General features: G+C 35.4%; 1 protein-coding gene across 5 annotated transcripts in view; it reads right to left on the bottom strand.

Moving 5' to 3' along the window:
* DNAJB14 (DnaJ heat shock protein family (Hsp40) member B14) overlaps positions 1 to 19,059 on the bottom strand; it is a 44,635-nt gene that overhangs the window by 9,210 nt on the left and 16,366 nt on the right. For 3 of the 5 annotated variants that reach the window (XR_006201801.1, XM_042935824.1, XM_042935826.1), the window contains 3 exons: positions 10,953 to 11,098; positions 2,155 to 2,340; positions 490 to 584 (listed from right to left, as the gene is read on the bottom strand). Coding sequence is in view for 3 of the 5 variants with exons in the window: in XM_042935824.1 (XP_042791758.1) it covers positions 490 to 584; positions 2,155 to 2,340; positions 10,953 to 11,098 (427 nt within the window). In the remaining 2 variants the exon portion in view is untranslated. Of the gene's footprint in view, positions 1 to 489; positions 585 to 2,154; positions 2,341 to 3,771; positions 3,918 to 10,952; positions 11,099 to 12,835; positions 12,892 to 17,280; positions 17,379 to 19,059 lie in introns of those variants that run through there. The other 2 variants (XM_042935825.1, XR_006201802.1) reach the window with 2 other exon arrangements.

Below are 19,059 nucleotides of genomic sequence, written 5' to 3'. Positions count from 1 at the left end.
ATTTCAGAGTGGTACATGAAGCAGACGAGTGTCAGAGCTGGGGCCCATGCCTTTTGATTTCTAGTCCAGCGTTCTTTCTATTTACCTTTCTACTTCATGTAATTTAAGTGCTATATGCAATTGGGTATAACTGTATTAGAACAAGGAAAGTAACTTCTAACTTAAGTTTTTCAGTATTAATTCTAAATTCTTTAGGACCAACAACGAGAAGCTTTCTTCAAAGCATGCACTCTGCAGGGGTATCTTCATCAGAATCATAGAACACCAAACTCCAAGGTATCATTTTGCCCACCGCCCTCTTACCTTGACTTCTACCCCTGCTCCCGCAATATTCCTAAAGGACTGTCTAGTCTCTATTGAATACCTCTGGTAAGGGAAAACTCATTACTTCCTTTTAAAACAACTTGCCCTATTTTCAGACAACCCTAATTGCTTTTCCTGAACTGAAATGTGCCATTTTGAAGATTTCTAATCATATCATAAACATACATCTCCTCTTTCTTCTTCTCTTTCATGTCCACTATGTCGATGCTGATGTTGATGGCTATAACCAGCTCGTCCATTTGAAAATGAATGTACGCTACCTAAAAAATTAAAAGCAAGGTAAAACTAAGGAGAGAAACTGTGATCAGAAAAATGATATATTTTTTACATTTTTATTTAATTTTTAAAAGTTACTAAAATAATACATGTTTGAGTAGTGAATGCTTATTGCCCTTTCCTCCTGTGAGTAAAGGGTGGATAGAAACAGCAATGATTCTTCCCAGACTTTGCTTCCTTGGAGATGGAAGTTCTTTATGAACACCTAAATAAGAGTCCTCCCTAATATTGCATCCATAGAGGACTTTGTTGTGGCTGGTTGTTTTTACAAATCTTGGGTCTTACTTTCAAACTCTGCTTTCTGCATTTATCAATGAATCACAAATACCTCTAGAAATCAAGACAGTGCTATAACTTATTAAAAACAAAAAAACCAAACAGCTGTATAATAGAATATGGTAGAGGTGAACCACAATTTATTCAAGTATTCTCCTGCTGATAGACAATCAGGTTGTTTTCAAATAAGGTGACCAATCAGAAAGAGCTACCTCTGACAAAGTAAATTATGTCATAACAAGCAAAAGAACTGTAACTCAACTATCTGAAACTTGACTATTAACCCAAAAGATTCTTGATTGTTCCTACATATTTACCATCAAAATTACTAGTCTGGATAACTTCTCTGTGAGAAGTAATTATATGTCATAATATGTCAAAATACATGTTGTATTTTCATTCATTAATTTGCATTTACACATTCTCTTTCCTTCAAGGATGCTTTACAAAATGCCCTGTCAATGACCACAATCTTTCTCAATAATATTCAGGCAGGGCCATCAGGCCAAATTATACTGCTACATTCATGAAGATTCTCCTAATTTTGAATCGAATGTTTAACTTAGTACCTTAAATAAATGATGTCAACATTACTGGAGCTATAATTTTAACTACCTTACAGGAGCTATACACTCAGAGAACATTAATTCTCACACAACTCATAGTAAATAAAGTAGCATTCAATACAACTTATGCTGGTACTATAAAATCTATTCATTTAGTAGTACTTCTACAATATTTTACTTTGATAGCCTAATTCAACCAATTATTTCTATCTTAAATAATTTTAAAAACCCACTTACTTTATATATAACCTATGAATCAAACATTTTAATATTTCAATGAAAAGTACCTCTACATATGTCCAAATTAGCAATTTATAATGCGATGAATGAAATATCTACAAAGATCTTCAGAGAACCAATGTCAAATTGTCATCTAGGGTATATGATACCTCCTGTAATTGTAATAGCACTTAATTAAGACACTGCCAATGGATCTCCTACTTATACATCCTTTCTTCAGCTTTATATAAAATAGAGAATATCTGTACTCATTTCTTTTTTAAAAAAATTAAAACATGTTCTAGAAAAAAGTCAGACTTACATTGAAGGCAGTAAGTCTAACATTTTTTTCTACCTTCATGAAAAATCATCGGAGGATCATAATACTGTAAGAAATGTAGTGGAGAAAGTAGATAAATCTCTACATAGCCTAATTGGAGGTGAGAATCTCTAGCTTCATTAAATATAATATTTATAACTAACATTAAAATACCTGAAGGAAATCCACCACCAAAGAATATATTAAACAAGTCTTCTGGAGTTATATCAGCTTCACAACCTCTATGGAAATTAAATCTACCATTGTTCTGGTGATTACATGCTTGTTCTTCATTGCCCGTGAGGTCATATTGTTTTCGTTTTTCTGGATTGCTTAAAACAGCATAAGCATTTCCAATCTCTGAAAAGGTAATGAGTAAAAGTTGGTAAGCAAAGTTTTTACACTATAAAAGACTTCTCCATATAAAAGCTACTGCCATGTTAACCAAACAAAAAAAAAAAAAAAACAAAAAAAAACAAAAAAAACACATATACACACAAGAAACAAAAAAAAACAACAACAACAAATCCTACTTAAGGCTAATCAAGAAATAGTAAAACAGTTAATAATTTATTTTCGTATACATTTTTTAAAAAGACTTATACATTGCCTGCCATTACACATATTATTACCTCCCAATCAAATTTTTATGAGATGGTAAGTCTCCTTACTATCTTGCATATAAAGGAATGTACATCCTGCTTTCTTACTACTGTGGTCCATCCCCTAACATCCTACTTCTTCCTTTTGAATATCCTAATTTAGTCATTCATTAAAGCTACTCAAACCAATAATAGTAACAGTGACCAACTGCCACGCTTTGAACACAGTATCTTATTACATAATTCATTATTATCCCTAAATTACAGATGAGCCTCCTGAGCCTCAAAAAGGTTAAGAAACTTGTTCAAGGTCAAAATGTTTGTTGGCGCAGTAAGTATACTCTATGCAACCTACACCGTTGCACATGCCAGCCCACAATGTGCTATTTTTCATTCTATTCATGAACAATTTATTCCTCTTAAAACTGGAAACTCCATGAGGGTATGGACAACGTCTATGTTTTCACTGCAGTATCCCCATGGTGCACTTGTAAAATCTGAATTTGCTTCTGAATGGATCCAGATGGTCTCTAGTGTTCCTATCTCACTTCACTAAGTTTGTGGTATTTATTTATAAAGAATTCTATTTCCCTTCTCATACTCCCATGTCCAAAAGAGGCAATGGTATGTTGGTTACAAAAATGTCTTTTTGAGGTAATTTACAAAAGCTGTAATGCTTTGATCCAAGGAGGAATTACCCTATTCTCATTCTGACACTTCTAATAATCATTTCATAAATACAGCTTGCTTCTTAAAGTTGATTGTAAGCCTTTCACAATATGGGGTATTTTAAAAACACTTTTTGGATCCCATGTGGCAGCTGCCATAGGTACTGTGCAAGCAAATAGATGCTCATTAGATAGTTATTTTTGCATGATTAGATATCACACTGAAATTAATTATACACATATACTCTGGAACTTTTCTTCTTATAGAGATTCTAAAACTAAAACCTGGGATTCAGAGATAGCTTGCAGGTGCTCTGTGAATCCCAGTATATGAAAAATTAGTTTGATGGTCCATTTATCTAAGGAGATAGTCCAAACCTTTCTTTAGATTCTCAAATAGATCTATGACTCAGAAATATAGCCACGATTTATAATGTTGCTCGAACGGGAAAGCATGATCAGAGATCCAAACAATGTACTTACAAACAACACCAAGGTATTAAACCATACCTAAAAGAGAAGCATATCTATCAATATCTGCCAAAGTTGTACTTCCAGTAATATCAGTTGTACTTCCAATAATATCAGTCTATATACAAATAGACTATTCCAAGTAATTTCATAATGCTGTTACTTTTTACATCATTGATATATTGGCATCTCAATCCTATTTTAAAACAGGTTTTGTTTTTTAAAAAAGTAATTTCCAAACAGCAAGCTATTTTAGAAAATCTATGTGAAATACTGTTATAACCCATAATTGTATATGTAAGACAATTTATCTATTCTAATTTTCTATTCATTTACTTTGTTCTATACCCATAATACAAATTTTTTTTTCAGTTCCTTATTACCTAAAAAATTAAGCCCCAAATTTATTTTGGCATTCAAAAGCTGTACAAAATACATTTCTACCCCAGTCTCACTTACTTCACCAAAGGTACCTTCCACCATATTCTCTTCTCTTTAATTTAACTTTTATTCTTTTATGTTTTTCTTAGAGAGAGAAAGAGGGCTCAAGTGAGTGAGGGGCAGAGAGAGAGGGAGAGACAGAAAGAGAATCCCATAAGGGGCAGAGAGAGAAAGAGAATCCCATGAGAGGCAGAGAGAGAGAGAGAGAGAGAGAGAGGCAGTGGAGGGGGAGAGGGAGGGAGAGAGACAGAGAGAGAGAGAGAGAGAATATCCCATGAGGGCCAGAGAGAGAGAGAGAGAGAGAGAGAGAGAGAGAAGTGGGGCTAACCCAAAGTAGGGCTCCTGCTCACCCAAAGTGGGACAAGAGCTCACCCGAAGTGGGGCTTGAACTCATGAACCGTGAGATTATGACTTGAGCCGAAGTCAGATGTTTAACTGACTGAGCCACCCAGGCGCCCCTTATCAAACTTTCATTCTGAGGTAACTTTAAACTTACATGAAGTTGTAAGAAATAATACAGAGAGATCCTCTGTACCTGCTACTGAATTTCTCCAATAGCAGTATCTTGTAAAATTAAAATTATCACAAATAGGATATTGATACTGATATAATCAGGATATCGGACATTTCCACTACTATCCTCTCGTTGCCCTTGTAAAACCACACCCATTTCCTTCCCTTCCATCCCCTTTAATCCCTAACGACCAGACCACTAATCTAGTCTCTAGTTCTGTATTTTTGGCATTTCAGGAATATTATATAAGAAAAATAATACAGCATGTAAATGGAATGAAACCATTTGGGATTGGCTTTTCTCAATTAGCATAATTCTTTGGCGATCAATCCAGGTTGTTAGGTAAGCCAAAACCATAGTCTCTCCTTTACCTCCAATCCATGGTTTCAGTTACCCTTAATCAACCATGGTGTGGAAGCAGATGATCCTCCTTCTGACTTATCATCAGATGTCAATAGTAGCCTGGATGCTGCATCACTATGCCTACCTCACTCATCTCACTTCATCTTATCATGTAGGCATTTCATCATCTCACATCATCACAACAAGGGTTAATGCAGTACAATAAGATATTTAGAGAGAGAGAGAGACACCATATTTACGTAACTTTCATTATAGTATGTTGTTAAAATTGTATTTTATTGTTATTGTTGTTAATATCTTACTGTGCCTAATTTATAAAATTACACTTTATCACAGGTATGTATGTATAGAAAAAAAAAAACACAGTGTATATAGGGTTCAGTACTATCTGTGGTTTCAAAAGTCCACTGGGGGTCTTGGAACATAACCCCTGCAGGTAAGAAGGGACTACTACAGTTCATTCTGTCTCATTGATGAGTAGTACTTCATGGTGTGGATGTACCACTGTTTGTTTCGTCATTCACCCACTGAATGGGTTGTTTCTAGTTTTTGGTATTATGAATAAAACTGCTATTTACATCCATGTACAGGTTTACGTGTGAACATAAACTTTCATTTCTCTAGGATAAATGTCCAGGAATGCAACTGCTGGGTTGTATGGGAGCTGAGTATTTAGTTTTTTGAGAACCTGCCAAACTAACCATTTTACAGAATGACTGTGTCATGTTACATCCCATCCACCATGTATGAGTGATCCAGTTTCTCCACATCCACATCTAACACCAAAGATGTTGTCACTTTTTTTTTAAATTTCTTTAACGTTTTATTTATTTTTGAGAGAGAGAGAGAGAGAGAGACAGAGCGAATGGGGGAAGCGCAGAGAGAGAGGGAGACACAGAATCTGAAGTAGCCTCCAGGCTCAGAGCTGTCATCACAGACGCGGGGCTTGAACTCATGAACTCATGAGATCATGACCTGAGTCGAAGTTGGCGGCTTAACCAACTGAGCCACTGAGGCGCCCCGTCACTATTTTTTATTTTAGTCATCAGTGATATCTCATTTGGTTTTACTTTACACTATCTCTAAAGGCTAATGAATGATGTTAAATATCTTTTCATTGCTTATTTTCCATTTGTATCTTTCCATTTGTCATCTTCAGTGAAATGTCTTTTACTCATTTTCTTTACTGAATTGTCTGTTTTTAAATTTTTGAGTCTGAGGAGTTCTTTATATATTTTAGATAGTAGTCTTTTCCAGATATGTGTTTGGCAAATATTTTCTCCCATCCTGGTATTTGTCCTTTCTTCCTTCATAAGGTCTCTACAGAGCAAACTTTAAAAAAAAAAAAATTATGAAATCCAAATTATCAACTTTTCCTTTTATAAGCTGTGCTTTTGGTGTTAAGTATAAGAAATTATTGTCTAGCCTAAGATCCTAAAGATTTGCTCCCATGATTTTTGCTAAGAGTTAAAAAGCGTTTTATAGTTTATGATTTATTTCAAGTTCATTCTTGTAAAAAGTATAAGATTTAGGTCAAAGTTAACTCTTTTCAACTATGAATATCTAATTGCTCCAAAACCATTTGCTAAAAAGTCTATCCTTCCTCTGTTAAATTGTTTTTGCACCTTTGTCAAAAGCCAGTTAGGTATATTTGTATGGGTCAATATCGGGGCTTCCTATGCTGTTCCACTAATCTATTTGTCTATCCCTCTGTCAATACCACACTCTTTTGATCACTGTAGCTATAAAGTTAGCCCTGAAATTAGATAAACTGATGACTCCACTCCATTCTTTTAGTAAATTGTTCTTATTTATTCAGGTTCTTTATCTTTCCATATGAGTTCTAGAGCAAACTTACTTTAATCTACAAAAAAAAAAAAAAAAAAAGGCTTCCTAGGATTTTGACAGGAATTGTGTTAAATGTGCATATCAATTTGATGACACCTGACATCTTTACTATGCTGTCTTCCAATCCATGAACATGATATATTGTTCCATTTATTTACATCTTCTCTGATTTCTTTCACTAGTATTAAATAGCATTCAGCATAAAAATCCTGTAAAAGGTTTGTTAAATTTACACCTAAGTATTTCTTGTGTGTATGTATTTGATCACATTTGATTCTATTTTCAGGAAGAGACCGTAGAATTAGTTTAAATTTTTCTTTAAAAGTTCTGTAGGATTCTCCAGGAAAGGCATCTGATTTCTTTTTGGGAGTTTCTGATTACTAATTTAATGAGTTTTTAATTTGTATCTATATATTCACTGCTAGTATACTGAAATGTACCAAATATTTCTAAAGAGAAAAATTGCTTTTTGTATCCTAAAATCTTGCAGGATATATATATTGATTCTACAAATTTGGGGGTGAGGTACATTCTTGAGATTTTTTATAATTAGATCATTTGTAAACAGGGACAGTTTTATCTCTTTCCAATATTTCTCTCTTTTATTTTCTCACCTTAATGCACTGACTAGAATTTCCAACACTACACTGAATAAGTGTGGTGAAAGGAAACATTCTAGCTTTGTTCTCAATCTTGGGGGGGGAGCATTCAGTCTTTTACCATTAAGTATAGTGTTTTCTGCAGTTGCTCTTGTATCAATTGGACGCAATGCCTTTCTATTCCTGTTTATTCTGTCAGGGCTTTTTTTCTGTTAATTGTTATCACAAATGAGTGGTGAAATGTTTCAAATGCTTTTCCCACACTGGTTGATGCAATCATGAGATTTTTCTTCTTTAGCCTATTAATATAGTGGGTCACACTGACTGATTTTGCAAATATCAGCCTTGCATTCTTGGAATAAACTCTACTTGGTCAGGGTGTATAACTATATATACAGTATAGGTATTGTTCAAATGGGTCTCTGAAATACTTGGGAGTCTTTGAAGATAGAGTAGACGGGGTATATTTTGAAGACATCCACATCAGACAGAAGGAAAGGGATCCATTTCATTCAAATATTTTTTTCAAGTATGTTCATATATACTGTGCAATTTACTCTCTAGATGTAAACAAAATATTCCCCGCTTTGAGAAACTTCAGTTACAATCCTAACTGTAAAGAACTTAAGAGTTCGTTTAGTCTATCCTCCTTGATAGCAACCTATCTTTTATTTTTAAAGCTTTACAAAACACACAAATGAAGGGGTACCTGGCTGGCTCACCCAGTAAAGTGTGTGACTCTTGATCGTGAGTTCAAGCCCTACATTGGGCATTGAGCTTATTTAAAAAACAAAACAAAACAAAAGACCCACACAAATGAAAATATCTCTTCTCTCTAATTTAATTCCCTAAACTGATTACCTCCTCTTTTTTATTCTTGAAGGAAATAAAAAGCAAATGGTGTCCACCTTCTGTAAAATGTCTTTCGGCAGTTACAGCGTGATCAATCTATACTTACCTTTCATACAAAAGAAAAAACTATAATATTTGCTTAAAACAAACAACTTAGTATTCCAAAAACAGAAGTTAGGATCAATTGGTTAAAAATAAAATAAAATCAGGGGCGCCTGTGTGGCTCAGTCTGTTAAGTGACCGACTCTTGGTTTTGGCTCAGGCCATGAGATCGAGCCTTTCGTTGGGCTCCGTGTTGACAGTGCAGAGACTGCTTGAGATTCTCTCTCTCCCTCTCTCTCCCTGCCCCTCCCCTGCTCTCTCTCTCAAAATAAATAAATAAACTTAAAATAAAATAAAGTAAGAGGATTCAGAAGATAATGAAAAGATCCTGGGTGCTGAATAAATGATTTCTGTATGATGACACTAGCCGTAATGTCTTCTAATTAACTACCTCTGCACACCAAGCATCTGTGAATTACAACCTAGTTTTCCACCCACTCAATGAAAAACGCGCTCATCAACCAATTCCCTATTCTGATCCTCTTTGGGATTAATAAATTGGCATTCTGATTTACATATAACCTCCTGTGTACTGAATAATGTGAGCCTCTCCTCTAGAGAGGAACCACCTCCCAGCATGTTGATAAATATTAAGTTTCTAGTTTGCAAAGCAGAGCTTTAGACTCTGAAATGTACCACATCAAAGTATAATCACCTTTGTCAAGTTCCTTCCGAATGTCTAGCTGGAGTGACGTTTATGCTGCTCACCTCTTCGAAATGTAACATAACGTAAAAATATTGGTAGATCCACTCACTGTTATTTCAAGACTAATAATGCTAACACGACTTCAATATGAAGTGAGAGGAAAGAGCAGTTGAACATTTTTAATATTAATGAAGAATTAAAACTGGAATCACTTAGCAGATCACAAACATGCAAATAACTCACTGCCAAGATATTTTTCACTACTTAAAAGCACCAACAATTTGGGGTGCTTGGCTGGCTCAGTTGGAAGACCGTGCGACTCTTGATCTCAGGGTCATGAGTTTGAGCCCCATGTTGGGTGTAGAGATTACTTAAATAAAACTGAAAACAACAACAACAACAACAATTTTAAATTAAATGATTTTAATTCATAATGTGGAAAAAATTATCTTTTTTCCACATTATGTGCTAAAGTTAGTGCTTTGGAGTAAAGAAACATTTTCTCTATTTTCAAGATGCCACTTTTAACTGAAGAAAACAGAGAAGGTGCTCACTGTCACAGGGATATTTTACTTCTACCGGCACCACTTTGGCAGCTGCTTTTATTGGAATATATTAATAATTGCCAAAATACATTGGACTTGGCAACTTCCTTCAAGAAATAAAACTGTTTTGTAAATAATATCAACAGTATTTTGTGAAAGACCAATGGAATCATCTATGTTTTAGGAGCATTTTAAAAATTAGTGTCTCCATCCTGTCATTGCAAGACCCCAGCATTTCACTGCAAACATGATATGCTCACTGTAAAAATGTCAAATTCTCAAGAAGAACAATCACAAATTTTTAAAAAAAATTTTTTATGTTTGTTTATTTTTGAGAGAGAGAGAGAGAGAGGCAGAGCACAAGCAAGGGAAGGGCAGAGAGAGAGGGAGATACAGAATCCAAAGCAGGCTCCAGGCTCTGAGCTGTCATCACAGAGCCCGACGTGGGGCTCAAACCCACAAACCGCAAAGTCATGACCTGAGCTGAAGTCAGACACTTAACCGACCAAGCCACCAGGCTCCTGGGAGCAATGACAAATTTAAGCATTTTCCTATGAATTAGAAGTTAACTACTATGAACAAATTGCATGTAACAAAATACGAAATTATAAAATGAGGTGACATTCATTCATGAAACTGGCAACAACGACAACAAAAAACCTTGAAATAATATTAAGAAAATGAGGAAGAATGAGTAGCAAAAGGAAAAAGACTTTTTTTTTTTAAAGTAAGCTCTATGCCCAACGTGGGGCTCAGATTCATGACCCCAAGATCAAGAGTTGCATACTCCACCAACTGAGCCAGCCAGGTGCCCCAAGAAACTAATTCTTAAAAAGAAAAAAAAAAAAATCACCATAGTTAGAACCACATACAAAAAAATGCAAAAATTGGCCAGTTAACAGAAATATAACAACACTGGGCAAACAGAAATTCCAAGCAATTTTCCAATTTTAGACAGTCTCTATTATCCTAAAAACTCGCAAAAGCTATGTTTGTTTCAGTGCCCTTGGAAGCAGATGGTAATACACTAGAAGCTTATGTATACCACACCCTAGTGTAGTAAACTAGAAAGCATGCATGATTATCTAGAAAAGTTACTTAGGACTTTGCCCAAACTGGCATTTTGCTCTTGTGAACCACACTGTATTTGTTTGGCTCTTGGTATAACAAATTAACAATAAAGTTTTAAAGGATTTTGAGGACACTTGCTTAAGCTGGCTTCTAAATGAACCAGTCTAAAGGCAGAATTTAACATTCTACAACACTGTAAAGTGGATTCTACAAAGAGCTTAGTAAAACTGCTTTAAAAGGTTTACTTTACTTTTAAAAGCATCTGTTGCTCCAGGTGCATGGTTTTTGTCTGGATGAAACTTCAAAGCAAGCTTTCTATAAGCTTTTTTCAAATCTTCATCACCAGCATCTTTGGTAACTCCAAGTACTTCATAGTAATTTTTACATTTGTTTATGCTGTGAACAAGAGAGTGTGTTATAATGTAAATTTCAAGGAAGAACTTCAGGAAATATCTCTAATTTTTTACTTATTAGAATACTAAGAAGAACTGTCTGTGGACTATTTCCTCAGTATCAAAGGATAGCTTATCCCGTTAAAGGTTATTGCTTCATTCTCTTTTTTGACCACAGACCAGTCCCTTAACCTCTTTCCAGCCTACGGAGAGTTGGCCATGAGAATGTCCTTGGTGCTTTTTATCCCAACTACAGAGAAGTAGCAAAGCCCGTAACAATCATGGATGAAGGACAGAGCACACACTGAAGCTAGAATGAGAGAGTGAGAATAATTTTATAGTACTCGTAAGTGCACCAAGAAATTCCAAAACTCTTCCCAAGTATGTCGTAGCTAAGGTTAATTTAATACACACTGCATTCCAAGAGTTCTATTGTCACATAATGCAGATCTCACCAAATATCACAGCAACAATTTAGTGCATGTAAAACAATTACAAGTACTCTATGGTTTCAACGTCAATGCAAATTAACTCAGTTTGGCTATCCTAAAGAGAACTCATCTGTGTCACTCTAAGAAAGATAAAACCTCATAATAATATACATCATAGGCCTCAAAAATGTTTGTTACACCCAATTTTCATTCTGATGAGCATACTTTTAAAGATTACTGACATAGCTAACTAAAGGTGTTAACAGATTTAAGCCCGGAGTCTTTAAAGAGTATGAAGAAATAAAATACTCTGACTGGAGCAGAGAACACTAATACTTTTAAATGTTAACATTCTCCCCCAAACTTACTAATTTTCCTTCACTAGAATACAGTAACATTTTAAACATCTTCTGTGGAGTACTTTATGACTTTTCACTAGAATACAGTAACATTTTAAACATCTTCTGCGGAGTACTTTATGACTTTAGATGTGTTCCATGTATGAGTCGCCTGAAGTAGCAACAGGATAAAGAGCTAAGGCATAATTGTTCACTGGCAGCTAAAGAACTGCAGAGTGACTTAAAGTTCTGAGACATGATTGATCTTATTTTACTACTGAACTTATAAGCCATCATAGTGCTTGATACAGGATAGGTTCTCAGTAAATATTTCTGGAATAAATGAGCCTTAGCCCTCCTTTTATAATGACAGCATTCAGGGGCACCCGGGTGGCTCAGTTGATTAAGCACCTGACTCTTGATTTCAACTCAGGTCATGATCTCATGGCTCATGAGATCGAGCCCCACTTTGGGCTCTGTGCTGACAGCACGGATCCTGCTTGGGATTCTCTCTCTCTCCCTCTCTCGCTGCCCCTCCCTCACACATGCTCCTCTCTCTCTCTCAAAATAAATAAACTTAAAAAAAATAATGACAGTATTCACCACTTGTTAAATGAACGAAGTAAAAAAAAAAAAGAGAGAAGACATTGTATAAAATTATAGAAATCTATTTATAATCACACATCAACAAAAATCTGTTTTGCGGTCTTCTTTATGATAAAAATAATTAAAATTGGATGTTTCTACTTTGATAATAATTATTAACATTTTATTCCATAAACATGATATTTCCTTTGTTTAACCAGCAATATTTATTGAGCACCAATTATGTCACAGTGTTCTGGGCACTTGAGATATATTTGTGAATAAAACAGAGAATGCTTCCTGCCTTTGTAGAACCCATTCTCCCAGATATGTTTAGAAACTATGTGACAGAAAAAAAATGAAAGGGGACATTTATAGAACACCTACTGTGTGTCAGGCACAGGTCCACAATCACATATCCATGTTCCAAAATCCATAAAGCTCTGAAAAACGAAAGTTATTCTATAACCAATTTGATGCAGAAACCTGACTGAACTCTTTCAGAGGCAAAATTTGACCTGATTGGATGTGAAGCTGCTATAGGGTTTTCATTTATCCCATTTAGGTGTGAATATGTTGCTGCAGAAATGTTACTATTAGGTTCTGGGCTGCTCACTAGATGTTAAGTGTTGCTATGTAATGTATAATATATGCTCCTTACTATCTTCCTAAAATATGAACAATTCTGAATTCCAAACTACATTTAGTCCACAAAGATTTCACACAGAGAATTGGAGAATCATATTATACTGGCTATTTTACATAAATTGTTTCATTTCCTCCTCATTAGATGTTATTCCTATTTAACCAATGAGAAAATCAAGGCTTTGAATGGTTAAGTTGCCAAAAGTCATATAACAAAGTAATAGAGGGGAACTGAGTTTATTTGTTCAACAAAAATTTACTGATCAACTACTTTCTGCGGACACTATTTCAGATGCTATAGTGGTGAATAAAATAGTCAAAAGAATCACGATTCACATTAAATTTACAATTGGGAGAGGGATGAACAATGAACAAATAAACAAGTAAAATATAAAGTACATCGTATGGTGATAAATAGAGAAAAATAAAGTGGCAAAGGGGACTAGAGAATGGACAAGAAGGCAGCTATTTTAAATAGGATGATGAGGAAAGGCCTCACAAGTAAGGACTCAAACCTTAGTCTGTCTGACTTGAAAATTCTGCCCTCAGAACCATGGTAAGGAAAAGGAACCCTTCATACACCAGAGTAACCCACCTCTTCCTTTCTATCCGCTTTTCCTATCAGTGTTTAAACAGACTTTTCTCTCCCAGGTATTTTCAAATGTTGGTTTTGGTGCCCAGAACGTGCCTTCTCTGCTTCTTGCTTAGTTAGTTTCCACAACTGCTTCAGACCTCAGCTTGGCTTTTCATTTTCTCAAGAACTCCAATTCCTCAAGACTCAGTTTGGTGCTCCTGCTGTATCTTCCCCAAAACCCTCTGGACTTGAGCCCTACCGCGGCAATTACCACAGTGTACTGCACCTACCTGGTCCGAGCCCTCTTCTAGACTACAGACCTCCTGAAGGCAAAGATTATGTCTTGTTCACCATATGTGGTGAATGGATGTATAATAGATGGACGGATGGATGAATGGCCCAATTTGAAGGCAGAAACGTTTAGGATCTAACGGTCAAAGGTGGTAAGTGCTATAATGTAGTTGGCATCAAAAGTTAATTTGGGGGGCGCCTGGGTGGCTCAGTTGGTGAAGCGTCCGACTTCAGCTCAGGTCACGATCTCGTGGTTCACGAGTTCGAGCCCTGCGTCAGGCTCTGGGCTGACAGCTCAGAGCCTGGAGCCTGCTTCTGATTCTGTGTCTCCCTCTCTCTCTGCCCCTCCCCCACTCATGCTCTGTCTCTCTCTGTCAATAATAAATAAAACATTAAAAAAAAAAGTTAATTTGGAATAAAGGAGAACAGACCGTGGGACAAGGAATAGAGCCAAGAATATGATAGACACTATGTGAATGCAGAAAACAAAAGGCAGTGATAAAACACTAAACAATCTTAAAGTCATTATTACTTGGTTTGCATGCACAAGATGATAGATTATATGCCAGACTAACCCTCCAAAATTGTTTTGTTGAGATTTCCTGAGCATAAAAGGCTAGGCAATAGAAAAAGGCAGCCCAAGAGAGGACTGCTGGATAGGGTAGGGAAATTAGGCTGGAATTCACAATCTTCTGCAGATGTGTCTAAAGCTAAGAATTGTCACAAAAAGAGGTAGAAAAACAATTATTTCACTAATTCTTTTTTTTTAATGTTTATTTATTTTTGAGAGAGAGAGACACAGAGCACAAGCGGGGGAGGAGCAGAGACAGAGGGAGACACAGAATCCAAAGCAGGGCTCCAGGCTCTGAGCTGTCAGTACAGAACCCGACGTGGGACTTGAACTCACAAACCATGAGAGCATGACCTGAGCTGAAGTCAGACGCTTAACTGACTGAGCCACCCAGGTACCCCTTATTTCACTAATTCTTAAGTGTAGCTAGTTCTACTGTATCCTCCTTGCACTGAGTTTTTCATCACATGTTTACAAGAGAAATTTTCTGAGAAGCCAGCAGAGAGGTATAAAGTTGACATCACCAGTAGACAGGCTGCAGACTACTCCATTATTTCAAGTAAGGCTCCAAATACACTCATTTACTTAATATTTCACACATGAATGAATTACCATTCATATATTTATTTCAATTTATATTTTTGATCATTGTGCCTTCACCAACTCAATGCATTTGTCATACTTCATATATATATATATATATATATATATATATATATATATATATATATATATATATATAGTTCACTCCTTGCTTAAAGTTTCAAGCCTTCTTCTCTATCTTCACCAAAGAATTTTTTTAAAAAGAAAGAAATAAACAAGAAAATAAATTACGAAGAGGTAATCTATTACCTCCTCTGGAAGGAGATATGAACAACCAGTCCAGAAAGATCTGACTGCAAGCTCAACAACTGAGAAGTCAGTCTGGTGCAGCCTTTACATCTTCCTTTACGTGCATGAAAGCGTAGTGCGTAGGGCAGGACGGTCCTCTTTCAATTATTTTTTTCACGTTATAGCTGATCATTTGAATAGACTCCAAATTTAACTGGTGTTTGGGGAAATAGCTGTTCGTCCCTGAGACAAAGGACTATTTATTTTATAAGTTTAGCAAAATGATTTCTTTTCATCTACAGAGCTAGAGCTTAAATCAAATCCTAATCAAATCCCCACAATTCAAATGACTTAATAATTGTAACACAAGCGTTCCTAATTGATAAATAGAAAGATGACCCAGTTAGTTAATGCTTTCACACTGATCTGGTAAAGTTTTAAAATAAAAGATGGGCTTTTCTTCAGTGAGAAATTCAAAACCTCTTCGCATTAGATCTATGACACTTCTTCTCAATAATTTTTCAATAGATTTCAACTCAAAGACAACAAACAGGGTTTAGCGACACAGAATATTAGCTTTACAAAGTGATATACTTTTTATTCAGTCTTACTGTAAGCTAGCTCGTACTTATGCAATGGCTGCAGTATTATTGCATGGCTTCTCCCATTGAGCCAAACTGTCACTGAGCAACTTGTTTGCATAATCGTGCTACCACAAGATAACATGGCTTTCTTCAGAAAAAATCCCCTGTGTATAGGTAAAACAAAAAACAAAAACATACAGCACGTAAGTGTTTGCTGGTGATTTGTTACCTTACTAAAGCAACACTTACAAGGGCTACTGTAATGAATAAGTGTTACATAATTCAGCTAAGCAACTCATGTAAGGTACCAACTGAAGTATTCTGAATAACTTAGGGATTCTACTAAAGAATGTTCCAATCATATTTAGTCCTCAAAGGAAAAAAAAAACTGCATTTAATAAAAAAAGGGATAATAAAATTATTGACCAGACAAACAATCCCTAATACAGCTATACTACTAAGCTAATACTTATACCCAATAAGAATTCATGGTCTCAAACTTGGCTGGGCCTCAACGCTAACCAGAGACCCTTCTGTTCCCTTTGCCTTTCTTCTCTGTAAATTTTCCATCCTTGTACCACTCTCCTCAAGCTTTCAATCTCCTCTCTTTTCTTCTAACTCCCAGAGGAGAACCTCATCTCCAATTTCACAGAGAATATAGAAGCCAACAGACAGAAACTTCCTCAACATTGTGTTTGCATCTTTCCAATGCTGGCCCAAAGCAATGTGAATCTGTACCCACTATCATCTTTCATTCCTCCATTCTCAAAATGTCCCCATGCCTAAATACTCAAAGAGACAGCAAAACAAAGCACTGTTCTTCCTTCCTTATTTCTACTATGACTTGAACTACTCCTCTTTGCCTTTCCAACTGACAGCAGAGGTAATGAAGAAAAAAGATTCTTAAAAAATAGTGCTAGATTAGGGGATTCCTATGCTCCCAAACTTTCAACTCTCTTTTGGTGATATTTCAAAATGTGTAAGTGGTTCTATAGTCTTTTAAAAGAAATCACAAAAATGATTCTAAATAGAAATCACATATAATACAATTAACTTCATTTAGGTCTTTCATTAAGAACATACCCTCCCAATAAAAAGTAAATTCTACAAGAAAATACAATTGGTTTTCAAACAGATATGGTTTCCCGGAATGCATTCCAGCACACTGTTTAAAGGTTCTTCTTGAAGAAATTCAAAAGGAAGTCTCTCATTTATTCATCCACTTAATCTCACTTATGCAGCCACCTCTGACACAATACTAGTTATAAAAGTAGTTAGCAACATTACTTATACCCCAAAAGTGCTTCACTACCATTCATGTTCATAATGGCTTTACCATGATTAGGGAGTCTTTTTTCTTTTCTTTTTTTTTCCCACCAAACACCAACATCTGTGGTCACACTCAGATAAAATGTTACAATCAAGCTTTAGCATCTAAATATAGAGGGGAAAAAAGAAAAATATAAATACATTGATATTTTATTTTAAAGACTTCAATTCTAAATTACGGTAAGAAAAAAAAGAATGAAACAAAAAGCAATGGAGAAAAAAAAGGTGAGAAAAACAGGAAATAAGATTAGAAGAAAAACAGATTAAAAACAGGTAAAGAGAAAGACAATCTAAGTTGTTTTACCTACTCCTCACTTAGCTAGTTCACTGTACTATAATTCGTTCTCTATGTGAATTATCTGATTAATCACGATTTAGAGTCCTTCATTCTTACACTTTACTTTCCCTAGAGAGTGAGATCAGTACAATATTAATATGGCATCCCTAAGCTGTAGCAGAAAACAAAACATTATTTTCTCTAGTGTTTCACACTGAAAGGTTCATTTTATTCCCAGAAAATCTTTTCCTAATTATAAAATCAGTTAAGCCAGAGCCCCAAAACCCAGTTCACAATTTTCCAACTCTGATTCTTCTCTGTAAATAGAAGAGTATCAGGAGGTAAAACTAAAAATACTGAGGCAGAATAATTAGAGTAAGAAAAATATTAAAAGGAGAGGACATGGGAATGCAAGCTGGTGCAGCCCCTCTGGAAAATAGTATGGAGGTTCCTCAAAAAACTAAAAATAGAACTATCCTGCGACCCAGAAGTTGCACTACTAGGCATTTATCCAAGGGATACAGGTGTGCTGTTTTGAAGGGGCACATGCACCCCAATGTTTACAAGCAGCACTGTCAACAATAGCCAAAGTATGGAAAGAGCCCAAATGTCAATCGATGAATGAATGGATAAAGAAGATGTGGTATATATATACAATGGAGTATTACTCAGCAATCAAAAAGAATGAAATCTTGCCATTTGCAACTATCGTGGATGGAACTAGACGGTATTATGCTAAGTGAAATTAGTCAGAGAAAGACAAATATTATATGACTTCGCTCATATCAGGACTAAGAGACGAAACAGATGAGCATAAGGGAAGGAAGACAAATATAATATAAAAACAGAGAGGGGGACAAAACATAAGAGACTCTTAAATATGGAGAACAAACAGAGGGTTACTGGAGGGGGTGTGGGAGGGGGGATGGACTAAATGGGTAAGGGGCATTAAGGAATCTACTCCTGAAATCATTGCTGCACTATATGCTAATTTGGATGTAAATTAAAAAAAATTAAATCAAATTAAAGAAAATTTTAAAAATTTTTAAAAAAGGAGAGGACATTATGATGTTTGCCTATGTATAAAGATGCCCTTAAAGAAAGAATATAAATAGAAAAAAAAAACTATTCTACATTAATATAAGTAGGAAACTGAAAATGCTGTTGCTATTGTCCTCAATTTTCCTCTCATGAAATTCCCTGCTTTCATGCATACATAAGACAAAACAATTCTTCATCCTCTTTCAATACAGTTATCTAAATACTATGCTGTGTCAAAAAATAAAAATAATATTCCTCAAGAGAAAAATACCTGGAAGCAACTTTGTGTCTTATAGTTACTTTAAAAGATGGAACCTTCCATAGAGTCGGTACTTTACAGACTGATGTGACAAAATAACATAAAATATAAGACACCCAGAGTTCAATTCCTCCATGTTTGTTCCTCCACTGAATACTAGTTCACACACTTTTTTAGGTGTTACAACATTTAAAAGTTACATTAGTATC

Source organism: Panthera leo, chromosome B1 (assembly GCF_018350215.1).
Source record: "Panthera leo isolate Ple1 chromosome B1, P.leo_Ple1_pat1.1, whole genome shotgun sequence".
NCBI classification, from domain to species: Eukaryota; Metazoa; Chordata; class Mammalia; order Carnivora; family Felidae; genus Panthera; species Panthera leo.
This window is presented reverse-complemented; position numbering and strand designations above follow the sequence as displayed.